Source organism: Tiliqua scincoides, chromosome 5 (genome assembly GCF_035046505.1).
Source record: "Tiliqua scincoides isolate rTilSci1 chromosome 5, rTilSci1.hap2, whole genome shotgun sequence".
Taxonomy (NCBI): Eukaryota; Metazoa; Chordata; class Lepidosauria; order Squamata; family Scincidae; genus Tiliqua; species Tiliqua scincoides.
Genome location: NC_089825.1, coordinates 92,052,842 through 92,068,165, shown reverse-complemented (window position 1 = coordinate 92,068,165; position 15,324 = coordinate 92,052,842). Strand labels below are relative to the sequence as shown.

General features: G+C 44.2%; 1 protein-coding gene across 1 annotated transcript in view; it reads right to left on the bottom strand.

Annotated features, from left to right (window-relative positions):
* The window catches only part of LOC136652340 (uncharacterized), a 40,004-nt gene extending 27,936 nt beyond the window's left edge, over nucleotides 1–12,068 (bottom strand). The window contains exons 1-2 of the mRNA XM_066629276.1: nucleotides 11,979–12,068; nucleotides 11,133–11,273 (exon numbers count right to left, since the gene is read on the bottom strand). Coding sequence (XP_066485373.1) covers nucleotides 11,133–11,273; nucleotides 11,979–12,068 — 231 coding nt within the window. The remainder of the gene's footprint in view (nucleotides 1–11,132; nucleotides 11,274–11,978) is intronic.
* Nucleotides 12,069–15,324: the final 3,256 nt, after the last annotated feature.

Here is a 15,324-nt window from a genome sequence, read left to right as displayed (position 1 = left end):
TCACTGAGCAGAATGTGTGATCTGCTTTCAGTGCTGGTTGAAGGAAAGCAGGTTTTGTAGGTTGCTTCTGTCCTGGGTGTGAAAGTCCTCCAAGATGCCAGGAGAAGAGACCTGGAACAATCGTATACCTCAGCACCACCCTTCCTTCCATCCTCTGTACCAGTGGAAACTACAGTTAGCACTGGTACAAGGGTTGGGAGAGAGAGAGGAGGGGAGTTTTGCATGCCATCATCCTTTCACACAGCACATGGGAAGAGATGTCCATCCAAGGATAATTATCTGTAGGAATTTTAACCAAGGAGACAAAATGCAGGATTAGAAAAGCCTGGGTTATGTGGGGAAAGGTTAGAAAGATTTGTTGTGGTGAGGCACTTTGCAAAGATGATGGAATTGGCAGAGGAACTGCAGACAACCAGTCTCTAAACAGCAGCCTGCATTCTAGGATACTGGGCTTCACCTAACTTGATGGTTAGATAGATACCACATTCAATTCTTGTGTGTGGTGTAAACTTGTACTCTCTTATTAGGAAAGCAAGCGGGTTTGAGCACGAGCGAACAGTTCTGACTGTGAACAGTCCCAAAGGGCAGTGAACTTTATAAAGAACTTGACCACAGATCTTGGGTGGGAACACTAGAGAGGAAGCCCACAGTTTCTCTAGAGAGAACTGAGATTCTCTTTGCCACAAGTACAAGGCATTTGTTTCCCAAAGCCAATCAGTTGTTATTTCGAGAGGGTTCTGGGTGAGCAAGATACGGGTGCAGGGGGAAATCAGGGGTGCCTCCGATAAGCAGCCCTTTTTGCTTTCTCCAAAAGATCTCACACTGAAATTTAAACTTCTACAAAAGTTGAAGGGGGGGAAGGGAAGGTGCATAGGGCTTGCAGAAGCATTCTTGCAGATCTGTTATGCAAAGCAGACATTCTTACTCTCTAGATTTTTTTTTTTTTTATAACCTGCCACTTGACTGTGAACACCAGATGTTTCCTTGAGGGCCACTAATGGCCCCATCAGGCTAGTCTTTAGATTTTTAAAATCCACTGTGCCATTTTGCAAAGAGGGGGTTGTAAAGGGACAGTTTATTTGGCCAGAGAAAGAAAGCAGTTCTACATTTATTTTTTAGTCCTGGGATATGAAAGGAGATATGCTACTGTTGCTCCTTTGGGGCTCGCAATTGTCCACTTATTTTGCTAAAAAACAAAATGTCAGCCCCAGCTTTTGAGCACACTATGCAGCTTATCCTTCAAACATAAAGTGCTCATAAAATAACCAAACCCCATCAACATTTAAAAAGAACCACCAATCAGAGTATAGCAAATGCCAGCATAAAAAGCAAGATTTTAAAAGCCAACAAGATACTTTTGGATCAAATGCTGTTAAATGCCCAGGCAAAAAGAATCATTTTTTACGTGGCACCCAAAAGCTAATAAGATAGATGCTTGATGAAAAGATGGGGCTCCATCACTTCTCACCCTGGTAGCCACCTATCAGGGCTAACCCATCCAGGTGACCGACTGAGGTTGCAATCCTATCCACACTTACAGGTGAGTAAGCCCCATTGACTATACTAGGGCTTACGTCTGAGCAGACATGCACAGGATTGGGCTCTCAGGTGGTTATCTCAAACAATAGGCCACCTCCATCTGGCCCCACTCCTCCACTGCTCTTCTTCTTACCTGAATTGGAACAGGAAGAAGAGAATAGAGTGGAAGAAAAAGTCTGGAGCAGAAGATAGTTGAGAGCTAGAGTGGAACCTCTCTCCTCTCCTCCAAACTTCCTCTTCTGCACCATCCTCCTCCCTTCCTTTTCCAGCCCAGGAAATGGAGAAGCTGGAACATCAGCAGGGTGAAGGTGCAACAGCATTTGGAGGTCTTGGGTTCTTTTAGCTCAAGATGAAGGTAGGGCAGGGCCTTCATTGAAGATTTATGCACCTGCTTGTTCACTACCTGCCCAACCTGTGTAATTATTTTTTACATAATAAACACCTTATAAACCTCTAGCCATTCCGCCACAAAAGACACTGGACATGCAGATCTGACCTACAACTTTCCACTGCTTAGAAAAGAAAATGAGGCAGTGTATTGAGACAAATCACTGGCACCCATTAATTGGTAGCTCTTCCTCCAACAAAGCATTGTTCCAGCATAAGAGAAGCAAGACTTTTCTTCCCATAGCCCCTTTTCTCCAAACCAGCCATGGAAGAAATTGGTCCTTTTCTCTCATGCAGCCTTTACAGTCTCCCAGTGGGCTAGCACTGCTCCTATAATCCTTTGAAAGGTCTTGGAATTTCCCCTCCACTGTAGGCTCAGCTTAATTCATTCCTTTGGCTTCTATCTTTAGATTGTCACTGTGTGACCCATTCATTTCTATAGTGCATGCACAGGTGGGTGGGTGAGTGCCTTTCTTAAGGACAATACTGGGGTGCATCACTCATGGCCACAGTCAGAAAAACTTGACATCTTTGTCTGATGAGAAAAGAGATCCCAGACTTGGAGTTATGCCAAAAATGCTATGGGACCAGGATACTAAAACTCAAACATCCTTTGCGGAGGTGGGGGGGGGGGAGGGAAGAGAAGGAAAACAACAGGTTTCTACAAAGCGGTCTTCCTGAAACCAGAAGAATTTCCTGCCAACTCAAGCAGTGGCCCAAGATGTCCAACTCAATACTCCACAACAGGAGAGGATAAAACATGTCTATTGTTTTAACGCAATTCATACCCCATCTTGCTACCCTGTGCCCAAGTCAGCTTTAACAAGGGCTGTCACCCAATTAAAGAAATTGATTGTATAATCCGTCGGATTAAGAGATATGCAGTGCACTCCTAAGCATGTTTACTCAAAAGTAAACCCCACTGAATTAAATGAGACTCATGTTCTAGAAAGTATGCTTTGAACTTCAGCCTAAATTGGCATATGACAGAATAAGGGGGGGGGGGAAGAGCACTATTTTTAGATAAACATATGCACAGCCTTCTACTGAGTAAAAGCACTGATCCATCTAGGTGAACACTGCCTACAGTAACTGGCAGTTGCTCTTTAGGTTTTCATACATGTGTTTTTAGCTTTCCTACCTTTAGATGCCAGGAACTGAACCCCAGACCTTCTGCTTGCAAGCCATGTGCTCTACCACCCAGCTCCGTCCCCTCCACAGATGAGAGGCATAAAAGTCATAACAATCATCACACTGCAGCCCATTCCTATGCCATGTCTACTCCCAAGTTAAGTCCCACTGTGTTCATTGGGCCTTGCTCCCTGGAAAGTGTATTTATTGCAGCCTAAAAGCTGGGAGGATGCATCTTCTCTCATCCAGGAGCCAGACGGAATGCATCAATCTGCCTAAAGGATACTTGTCTTGTGCACGTTTCTCAATTCATTTAAAATTTCAGTGCCCAACTAATAGGAGCATTTTTTTTTTGTAGCCGATCAAAATTGTTTTCAAACTGATTAATTGGTTTGATGAAATGTTACAACCCTGCTTATAACACGCCAGCGCAAGAAACAGGACACACACAACTCATTACACTAGCTCTGTGCTCTCTTAGGCACAGAGCTGTTGGGTGTTCTCCCACACAGGTTGCGTTTTTGCCCACGGCCCTGCCCTGCGGCTGAACAGCCTGGTACTAAGTCATCCCCAGGAGACTAGCTTTTCTGAGAAGCAAATCTCCCTCCTCAGCAGAGTGACCTGAACAGCTCTCATGTACAGAGTCCTTGGTTGACCCCAGGATGCTTGCACATGCAAGACCAAAATAAAATCTTCCCCTTCCCACACCTATAATGAGAAAGTAAAGGTTACATTGGCACAAACACATAGTCCAGTTTTGGGGGTGTTTTTTTAAATGGCTGTCTGCCTTCTTCCCCACATAAAAAAACGGTCGCACATGTACACCAATAGCATCTGAGAGAGACACAAAGGCTTGCCTTTAGTGAGCTTGTGGTCAAGGTGAGATATGAAAGAAACTTCTCGGCTCAGATTCTCGCTGCTTCACTACATCAGCTTTATGAGTGAAAAATACAGTGCGAGCACACTGTCTTGAGACACACAGATCCCAGGAACAGGTCTGCACTGGCTCCCTCTGTGAGATCTCTAGATTCAGCATCACCTGTTAGGCTGACTGGGAATGAGATACAATTTCCATTACAACAGTGCATCCCAAACAGTGTCCTTGTGCCACACACCATTACTGCTGGGAGAGATTTCTGTCCTAAGTGTTTAGGGCAGCTAATGTAACTGCAAGGGTTACAATAAAAGCCAGACATACAGATAGACCCATGAAACAGAAAAGCAGGAGAACAAGGAAAAACAGATGTTTAAAATCCCACCCAAATCCCTTCTTGCACACACCTTCTTGCAAACTTTTGGCACTACACCTTAGTCCTCTTTCCTAGTACAACAGTGCAATCCTATGTATGTCTACTCAGAAGTAAGCCCCATTGAATTTACTGGGACTTACTTCCAGGTAAGCATGTACAGAATTGTAACTGGAGCAGCCATTGCATATGCTTCTCCTGTTCATCCTTGCTTCCAACTCCTTTCCTTATCTCTGTTGTCTCCCTTTTATCAAGATTGTATGCGTCTTGGGGCAAGGACTTGTCCTTTCCCTCTATATAAAAGTGCCATGCACATGGATGACAATGTATAGGGTTATCAGATACAAAGTAGGGCAGAGTGCCTATACTTTTAACCATTGTATAGAGGGAATTTTGGCAGGCGCAGTTTTTTAAACCCTTCCATGTTGAGCTGCACCTGCCTAAATTCCCTCTTCTATACAGTGGTTAAAGGTATAGGCACTCTGCCCCTAACAATGTACAAATAATAAGAAAAGGGATTTGAACCAAGGCTGGCCATATCATGAAGCAGAATGCAGTAACTGCCTCGGCCAGCAAATTTTGGGCTCCGTTAAATGATGGCAAATTACAAGTTACAAATGGTAATCCTTTTTTCTACTGTAGGGGAAGAAAGGGCACCATTTGAAATCATCCACCTCAGGTGGAATGCTGCCTTGGGACAACACTGATCTTAACAGAGTTTTTTTTTGGTAGTGGTACCCTGGGTGGTTTATCTCCCTCTTTACCTGGGTTCCATTGTCAACTGAAGACTTCTCTTTTGCTTCTGCTGTACTTATTTAGCATTGTCTTTTCATGAATCATTGGTTGGCTGTTTTAAATCTGCTACTTTGCTTTGGATTTGACATTTAAAAAAAAAAATCTGTGTTCCAAATTCTTTTTAATTTGGAAAGCTACCTTATGCAGTCCATTTTTTTTTTGTATTGGAAAAGTGGGATGCAATTTCAAAATAAATTATTTTTATAAGATTACACAGGCACGGGTCAGCTATCTCTTCAGATTATGTCAGCTATTCCCAGTTGATCCAGCAGAAAGCAAGAGGCAGCCAGTACAATTTTTGTACAAAAATTATTAGGTGTATAAAAATTTGTATCCCACCTTTCTTCTCCTTCTAGAGCCATGCAAGACAGCTCACAATTAAAACTGTAAAAACCATTTAGAAAAAAAAAACCCCAACAACATTCTAATGTCAAGAGAACAATATCTCCCCAAATTATTATTACTGCTATATTTTATTCCACCCTTCTTCCAGGTTCCCACAGGCACTGCGATGCGGGGGAATACAATTGCTTAGCTGTCCTTTCTCCCTGCTTTATGGCTTCCCGAGCTTATTTTTAGCAGCATAGACAAGATATAGCCAAGATTCCAAAGCACTGTAAAAACATGTCCCCTAACGGCTCATGCTTGCCTTGAGAGGGCCAAAATAGACATGACACAGGAAATCCAAGAATGGAATGCGGGTATAATAGAAGGGGAGGGATTTAGATCGACAGGAGGGGAACGGCTTAAAATGGGTTTATTCTACTTTTTCATTCAGATGTTTTACCTTCTGTATGTTTCACTTCTGTGTTGTACACAGTTTTGAGTACCAAAAAAGCAGCATATGCATCTTTTAAATAAATGGATAAAACCTGCCCCTTGCGGATGTTTTAATGTTTTGTTTTTTTTCAGAATCACATCGGTTATTATTGCTCCCAAGAACTTTTTTGCCCTGATACCATCTGCTGGATTTGAGGGGAACACAATATGGGTTTGTATAATGGATGTTTGTTTTTTGTTAAACCAAAATAAAAAGTCCATATGTATAAAGTAGTCTTCTGGAGTGAATTCTATTCCCAGTTAGTAGATTACAAGGGTGCAAAGTGTCCGTTTTCATTAAGAAATCTGAATTATGTGGGAGGTAGGAGTCTGAATAGTTTACAAGGAGCTGGAGAGAAGGAGCAAGGATGAGTGGGGAAATGGAACAGAGACTATCAGTGCAGTCATATGCTTGTCTACTCAGAAGTAAGCACCAACAAATTTAATGGAGCTTACTCTTAGGCAAGTGTGCATAAGACTGTAGCTTTAATTTACTGAACTCCTTGGGAGGGTATAGAAGCAAGCAGTGTTGGTGCATCTTGAAGATCTACATACTCTGTATTCCTATGTCAGAATAATCTGGTCTAACAAGAGATTCCTTAATCTATCTGCATGTCACTAGACAGATTTCTGTGTTGGTTATAAAAGAATAAGGGCCTGTCCAAACTATTAAAAGAACATGATGTTCTTACCATGACATTTGCAGTAACCTTGATCTAGTGCCAACCACACAATATCAGTTTCCCATACAATCATAATTATAATTACTACTACATTTTCTCCCACTCTTCCTCCAAGGAGCTGTACAAGGTTCTCAACCACCACCCACTCCCATATCCAACTACTACATCACACCAGTTCCCATATAATGGACAGTTAAAAGTTAGTGGTGGTAACAGCAACACTTGTATTGGTTACTTTCTCAGTTCCTCCTTTTTTTGGTTGGTTTTTCAATAAAGGGAACCACGGGCAGGGAAGAGGCCAATACAAGTTCAAAAGACCTAAACTTGTAAGAAAGGTTAGGGGCATGCAAAGATGAGCTGGAGGACAAAATAGATGTGATTCAGGGAATCCACTTTGACCCACAGTCAAAGTGTCCAACTCAAAGAGCCAGGATGGCGTAGTGGTTTGAGAGTTAGACCTGGAAGATCAAAGTTCAAATCCCTGCTCAGTCAAGAAGCTTCCTGGGTGACCTGGGGCCAGTCACTATCTCTCAGCCTCACCAACCTCACAGGGTTATTGTGACAAAAGGAGGAAGGAATTATGCACCCACCTTGCAGCTCTTGGGAAGAAGTGTGGTATAAAAACGTGAAAAAGACACAAAAACCGTTTTTTAAGCCTTAAAGTAGCTGTGCAAGGTGGAGGGGACCCTGATTTTTACTGGACCAGCAGCACTGAGGAAGGTTAAACCCTTTTCCCCTGTGACATTGTCCTCCAAAGCTGCTAGTCGCACTGGGGAAAATAAATAACGGTATCTGTATTGTTCCTGCATTTTTTCCTCCACTCAGGCAAATAGCAACTGGGGGTGTGTGTTGTGTGTGACAGAGATTTAGATCAGAAAAATAATGTGGGGGGAGGGAGGGAAAGGGTTCAACCTCCCCAAGGGCTATTGCTCCAATTACCAAAAAACGTACCTCCTGCAGCAGTCTAAACTAAATTAACAAAATGACATCAGGTCATAGATCTCCTATGTTACATTTGTTGTGACCCACAGGGACTCACAAAGGCACACATTATAGCCAGGTTTTCTTGTGTGTTTTTGTGCCAAAGCAAGAGATAGCTTTCTCTCTTTCTAGGATCTTGCATAGCTTTGCTAGCTGATGAACAGGCATTTCCTTATTCGCCACCAATGGCCCATCATGCAAATCTTTATCTAAAAACTCCACAGAAAGAAGTACCCTCAACAACTTCTGCCCTACATGGTAAGGGCTGAAAGGAAATAACTGAGCAGTTTAGTTTGCTCAAACCTCTTTGGAAATTTTGGAGCTGGACAGCAAAAAGCAGATCATTGGCATCAACGCTTGGGGGCTGATGCTTCCTGTCTGCTTTCAGCTGGCTCTACGTGTATACTGTATTACAATGGTTCTCATACATTTAGCACCAGGACCCACTTTTTAGAATGAGAATCTGTCAGGACCCACCAGAAGTGATGTCATGACCAGAAGTGACATCATCAAGCAGGATAATTTTTAACAATCCTAGGTTGCAATCCTACCCACATTTACTATCATTGTTAAAAGAATACACGTAGTAGTTTGTTTAGAGTACAGGTCTGCAACATTTCCCCAAGTGCAGTCACATATCATGGTAGCATCAAGTCTAATATGTTAAAATAAAATATTGAAATGAATGGGGACCCACCTGAAATTGGCTTGCAACCCACCTAGTGGGTCCTGACTCTCGGTTTGAGAAACACTGCTGTATTACAAACACACTACAAGTCACTATGAGTGCTCCCTTTTTGCAAGAGACTTCTTGCTGTTTGGTGTGAAGTGGGAACTAAGGGAACAGTTCATTTTTTTAAAAATTAGGATCTCTCTAGCAGGGCTCAGAGCAAGGGGCACAAAAAATAAAACCCAATCATGGAATTCTGTAAACTTCAGCTGCAACATGGTATATTTCTCAAACATCTGAAAGCACTTGGGGGGGGAGAAAGCATTAGTCTGTTTAGTGCTTTGTCTATATCAGATTTTCAAATCCCCGTGCTTCATCTATATCAGATTTTCATTTCTCAGATTGTGAGTTGGGACCCGATTTCTGCTGGGTCCCACAGAGCCTCCAATGAAAACAGGGGTGATGGAAAGATCAAATGACTCACTGCCTCAAAAGCCCAGAGGCAATTCAAAAATCAGATAGCTGCTAACTGCCCTGCAAACAGCTGAGCTCCTGCAGTTTGCAAGCTTCTATAAATATAGCGAAATAAATGTTTGAACATCTTTTTTTCTGGTGTCCCCCCCCCCAATTCATCAATGACAGGTAGTGGGGGCAGGTGAAGACTGGGTTACGTAACTAAACCCCTCAAGCCTGAAGGCTATTCATTAGGGTTGCCTCATTAGAAAAAATGGATCAGGATCTTTGAAAATAAAATAATATTTGTAAGTAAATAAATAAAAATATTATTTCTTTCTAGATCACTTTTTTAAAAAAATCTAGTAAAACTAGGTGGGTCCCAATAGAGGGCCATTTTAAAAAGTGGGTCCCGGAGCTAAAAAGTTTGAGAACCACTACCCTATACATGCCAAAAGTTCCAGAACCTGTAGATACTAGTAAAAGTAGTTAGATCTGGTATACTGTACAAGGAAAGGAACCTGGTCTATGTACAAATATGTACAGTTGGATAGTATATTAAAATGCAAACTCATACTCATTATGAGAAAAATATGATCCATACTATTTAACAGATCTCATACAGACAATGGAATGATTGCCCCTTCTCTAGTGTGAGAAAGAGCTATCCTGATTAGAAAGCTGTCCTTATACTGAATCAATCCGACAGTCCATCCAGATTAGGCTAGTCAACACAGGTTAGCAGAGGTTCTCCAAAGTTCCAGACAGGAATTTTCTCTGCCCCTAGATGAAGATGTCAGAGGTTGAACCTGGGACCTTCTGCGTGCAAAAATGGGCTCAAGGACAGAACACATGGCCCTTTCCCAATCTTTTAGTCACTTGCAGGGCACTTATAATCATGGAATCTCCTCAGAATGGTAAAAGGAAGTCTGGTGTTCTATAATAGGGTCACTACCCTGTTGTGTTCTTTTTCCTGGCCTGGCCCTAGTGCCTTTTTACCTATAGCCCAACAACATAAATTTAGTGACCATTATGTTTCCTAGCATGGAGGTAAATGGTAGGGAAAGTGACACCTGCCAAGTTTTTGTCTGTCATGCTGCTGCTACAAGCAGAGGACCAAGGTCAGTGAAAAAGGTGGCAACCCAACCCACAAGTCACTTCAGTAATTCTGCAGTGGAGACCCACTCAGGAAAAGTCTGACCCTACACCAAGGGTGTTTTTCCCTAACATTCTGCAACAACAGAAGCCCTTTCAGCATCCAGCTGTTTCCTCTTCCTTGTATTACCCTTTGCTCATTCCCTGCCCTGGGACAGGATTTTTTTTTTTGCTGCTCATAGGAAGGGGCCACTCCCAGGTTCTCTGGAATTGGGATTAGCCTAAGAAAGAGATGCAGGAGGCAGGACTTGTGGACATCTAGGAGCAAGAAGCAGTCTATTGAGGTGAGAGGAACTGGGATGAACTGGGAAAAGGGATGAAGTCTTAATGGGGGAATTTAGAGCTGGAGTTTCTGGGTTCTCTAAGAAAGAAGCAGGATCTAGCACACTGGCCTTCAACCAGAGCTAGTGCAGTCGTTCCCAAACTGTGAGCCATGGAAACCAGCCAGGGGAGCAGTGGAATCCTCACAAAAAACCAGCCACCCTAAACAATGTACAGGATTGTAGCTCTAATGGGGACCCATGGTCAAGGGAGCGGTCCCTTGGACCCATGGGGCCCAGTAGGTCAAGGGAGCGGTCAGTCAAAAAAGTTTGGGAACTACTGGTCTGGTGCACTGAGTCACACACTGGGGCGGCCGAGATCAGTCACACCAAAGGCATCACCGCTATGTCGGATTCTTCTCTCTCTCAACAGAAAGACAGGGAGAGACCAGATATAATGGTGGAGTGAGCAACTTTTCCGGAGATCATTGCGCAGAAAACGGAATGGCACCAATGGCAGCATCTTCTTTACACAGACTGGGCAAAAGCTGCACCATCCAAAATTCCCTCCGCTCAGCTCTGCAAAAGGTACAACAGGTACTCTGCCCCCTCTTTTGCACAGCTGATCACAGAGAAAGAAAGAGGGAGAGATCCCCATATAGGGTCAGAAGTTGAAATCAAGTAGCCTAGCGAGCTGGAAAGAAATGGGATCCAGTAGATTTCACAGCCAGCACGCATGTTGACTAGAAGACTGCTTTCTTGGGGGGGGGGGGATCTGACCTGCAGAGGAAGTTGCATGAGATTGCAGCCCCTGACCACAGTGGGGATCTGTGCAGAAGATGCACGGTCTTGGGCTGCAACCCCCAGAACTCGATGCGTCCTACTTGGGAGTAAACACGCACAGGATAGGAATGGGAAGGGACAGCTGGGACCCCGTGGGAATCAGAGCAGGGGGAAAGCAAGCAGCCCCAGTCTCCCCTCCCCACCCCGCCCTCTTCCCCCTGGATCTTACCCTCTGTGCCTCTTGCCTTCTGGTGAGCATCAGCAGCAGGGTGTCAAGGCTCAGCCCTTTAAAATGCGCTCCCCCCTCCCCTGCCCTCCACCCCACCCCAGCCTGTGGGGTGTGGCGGGAAGCTCTGTCCTGCAGGGCTTCCTGTTGGGGGGGAAGTGAGCTCAGAACCCACTGATGAAAGCTCCCGCTCCAGCTTATAAACAGGAAACAGCAGCTTGGGGGGGGGGAGGCTGTGATGGGTACTTGGGGGGTCAAGGGCAGGGCGGGTTAAACACTGCCCTGGACAAAATGTTTCTCGAAGGGGGCACAGGGAAGAACCCAGGAGTCCTGGCTGGCTGAGACACTTCTGTGCTGTAGATCCCAGGCATCCTGGTTCCCAGAATTCACACAGACACGTGTATGGCTGTTTTGTCCCCCATTCCCACTTTGACCCAAATAGTAAGGGAAAAGAAAAACAGCCTAGTGCCTGACAGCCCAATCCAAGGCATGTCTACTCAGAAGTAAGCCTCATTAGAGTCAGTGGGGCATACTCCCAGGAAAGGAGGATAGGATTGGGCTGTACCAAAATCTAATTTATTGTGGCATGCCAAGATAGACATGAAGCTGTATTGTAAATTAAATGAAACCAGCATTTCTCAACATTTGCCCCCTGCTGTACCACTTCGCACGGTCCACTTATTGGAAGTACCACCACAAGAAACTGGCAATGATGTCATTGCCAGTTACTTCTGGACTGGGAGACCAGACACAACACCAGAAAGAGGCTTGGGGCAGATGGGGGGGGGGGCTTTTTCGAGCACTGAAAACTGCATGCTGGAGCTCTGCCCACCAAGCTAAGGCTCCTACAGCTGCTTGATGTGTTGCATTGCTGGTCTTGCTGCCAGGGGGCGGAAGTCTCAGGGTCCCACGAGTACCACTGGACACCTCAAGTACCATTGGTGGTACAAGCACCACTGGTTGAAAAACACTGAAGTAAACAGTTTAGTCAGGCCATTCTCAACCCTGACACACGCTGACAAATGGGGCAGACACGTAGGTATGTAGCTAAGGCTACCCCAACTGCAGTCCCATCTCTCCCTGTCTTGTTCTTCTTCCCTGCCAGAAAAGCAGTGCTTTGGGTGCAAATGGTGAACTTTTAGGACTGACTTAGGGGGTTAGTTTCCTTCTCCTGCAAGTAATTGTAGCCACTTCTTGGCCAGGCATGTGACTGCAGTGTCATGGGAGAAAGGACATTGTGAACCTGGCTGTACACAAACAGCCAGCAGCAATCCAATGAAGTCTAGAAGTTTCTCCCATGAGATTTGTGGCTGCAGTTCGCCCCTCCCCCAGTCACTGTGATCATGGGAATTGTTAGTACAGCAGAATCTGTGCACAGTCTGCTGCATCAGGCTGGTTCACACATACTGTGTATGTGCATATCACAATGGTCTGTGCATGATTACTGTGTGCCTGATGACTGGCCGCCGAATGCATGAACGGATTCCATTGAAAAGCTGCAAGAAGAGGTACGAGTGTTCTATGAGTGTTCTATCTGTGGAATTCTATCTACAATGGCCTATTCTCACAAGCACGTCATCATATTGCTACAGAGAAATGGTTGGCAACCTTCAGTCTCGAAAGACTATGGTATAAGCCTACAGCACCCAGTATTCCCAGGCAGTCTCCCATCCAAGTCCTAACCAGGCCTGACCCTGCTTAGCTTCTGAGATCAGATGAAATCAGCTACAGAGAGGGGCTGGAGAAAGTCCCTTGTTCAGTCTTTGGCATCGCCAACAAGGGCTGGGAAAGACCCCTGCCTGAAACTCCTGAAAGCCTTTGCCAGTCAGAATATACAAAACTGACTTAGATAGACCAATAAACCGAATCAGTCTAGAGGCTACTGTATATTAGCTGGCTTCATATGTCATGAATGATGTTGCACTTCATATAATGAACATGCATGTGGCAACTAAGCTACACAGATCTCCATATGGACACGTGTGAACGCACACACAAGCACATGTGCACCGAGTTTGGTTATAGATACCAAATGTATATTTGTGTGCCTGACACATATAGAGTGGGAAGGATGGAGGGATGGAACTTGCGTTGTAATGAACTTCCAAGCTTTATGTGGAGTCTCCATCATTCTCGGGGGTGACTTCTGAATGCAGTCTATTGACCAAAATTATGACATGGGAAGCATTCTTGGAGGAGAGCCAGATGCCCTTTTAAAAAATCATGCTTTGCAGCAGGTTCCCTGGAGCTTGGCACATGTTCTCCCACAGTCCCTTGTCCCTATTCCCAAGGATGCCTGCACACATTCCTCCTATAATGCTGTGTTGTTTCTTCAGCCTCTCATCCTAAGGGGCACTTGCAGAAGGCAGCCATCATTGCGGCAACTCTCCAGGAAAGAAAATTGTTCCTTAAAACCCTTTACTGAGCTCTTAAAGAGATTGGCAGATTTTTTCCCATAATCCTTTGCTCTAGAAGAGTGCACTTACAGGGACACTTTCCCCAACATCCTTTGTATAGGCTCCAAGCGGAGTTGGTACTCAGACCCTGCTCCCCTTCCCCCAGCTTGGCACACACTCAAAACACACACATCAAGTGGCCCCACACCCTTGGCCAACTGCCTCCAACCACTTCCTTCTTGCAGGTGCTCCAATCTCAGGAGGGTGTGGTATTTTGTGGTTCTCACAACTTACTGTTGGGAGGGGGGTCTGTGAATAAACAGGAACTAAGAATAGAGTCGACCATGTGAATAAAGATTTAGCAAACGGAACCAAGTTATCTTTTGCGGAAAACTGGCTCAGTGTTACCAAGGGACATTCTGGGGTCAGGCTGAGTGCCCAAGACTTGGGAATATATTGCTGCTGCTACTATTATCACTTTCCCTGGGTCCATTTTTTAGGAATGCCACCTTTTCTGGAAAGGCTTCTTCTGAGTCTTTAACATGTTTGCATGTGGCAAAAAATCAATAGGTGAAGCTTTCCCTCTAACTGCAACATGAAAAACTTCATCTATTACATTTCTGCCTGTTTGTTTGACACTTAACAATCTAGTAAGTGGCAGCCTTATAGTGCAAAAGTAATGGGGATTGAATGGGGACACACACAACACACACACAACCGCATCAACCAACTCCCATAGGCTCTTATCCACATTTTTTTTGGGGGGGGGGGGTCTGAATCCCAGGGTTATCGATGGAGACTGGGAAGGATGGTTATGTAACTTTTGTGCCCCCAGTACAAGTCAATGGAATACTTTAAATTTGTGGATACAAGTTCACATAAATAAGCCTTGGAGGAAATTCTTATGACTGCAACACTTAGTGGAGTAATCAATTAATTAAAATCAATTTAAAATGCTTTCAGAGCTTTTTGATCCACTAAAAAAGTGTCCCCAGGGAAAACTTTTTATTTTTAAAACTATTTTTAATACAAGTACTTATTAAAAAATCAAACACTGAAATCCTATGCACACTTTCCTGGGAGTAAGCATCACTGAAGAAAATGGGACTTACTTCTAAGTAGAAAGCATAGGATTGTGCTAAAATAAAATAAAAATAAAATAAAATAGAAAGCATAGGATTGTGCAGGTGGCAAGTGCCATCTTAAAAGAGAGACTTCTTTCTGAGTGTGAGAGGAGGGGAATGCCTCTTTTAAGATGGGTGACTGTTGGAACATATGCAGGCACTGTATAAAACAAAACATTTACATTTTTCAAACCCTTTTCTCATATTTAAATTTCAGCAGATTTAATGAATTGATTAATCACAAGAACGTGTATGATTAAATTGAGAAAGTTCTTGAACTTGCCTTAGTAAGCCTTAACAATTCTGTGCCCTCTTGCAACAGTGTTAGGTAGAAGGCTCTGAAGACCTGATCCTCTAGCCCAGTGTTTTTCAACCAGTGGTATGAGTACCACTGGTGGTACTTGAGGTAGCGTCCGGTGGTACATGCAGGACCCCTGACCCCTACCATCCGGCAGTGAGATCAGCAATATAACATGATAAGCAGGAGGAGGAGGCTGGACTGGATGGGTAGATCTCCAGCATGCGCTTTTCTTGTGCTCAAAAAAAAGCCCTCCTATCCTCCCTGAGCCTCTTACTTGTGTTTGTCGCATTGTGTCTCGTCTCCCAATCCGGAAGTTTACTGGCAATGACATTATCACCAGTAACTTCTGCTGGCACTTTCAATAGGTGGACCAT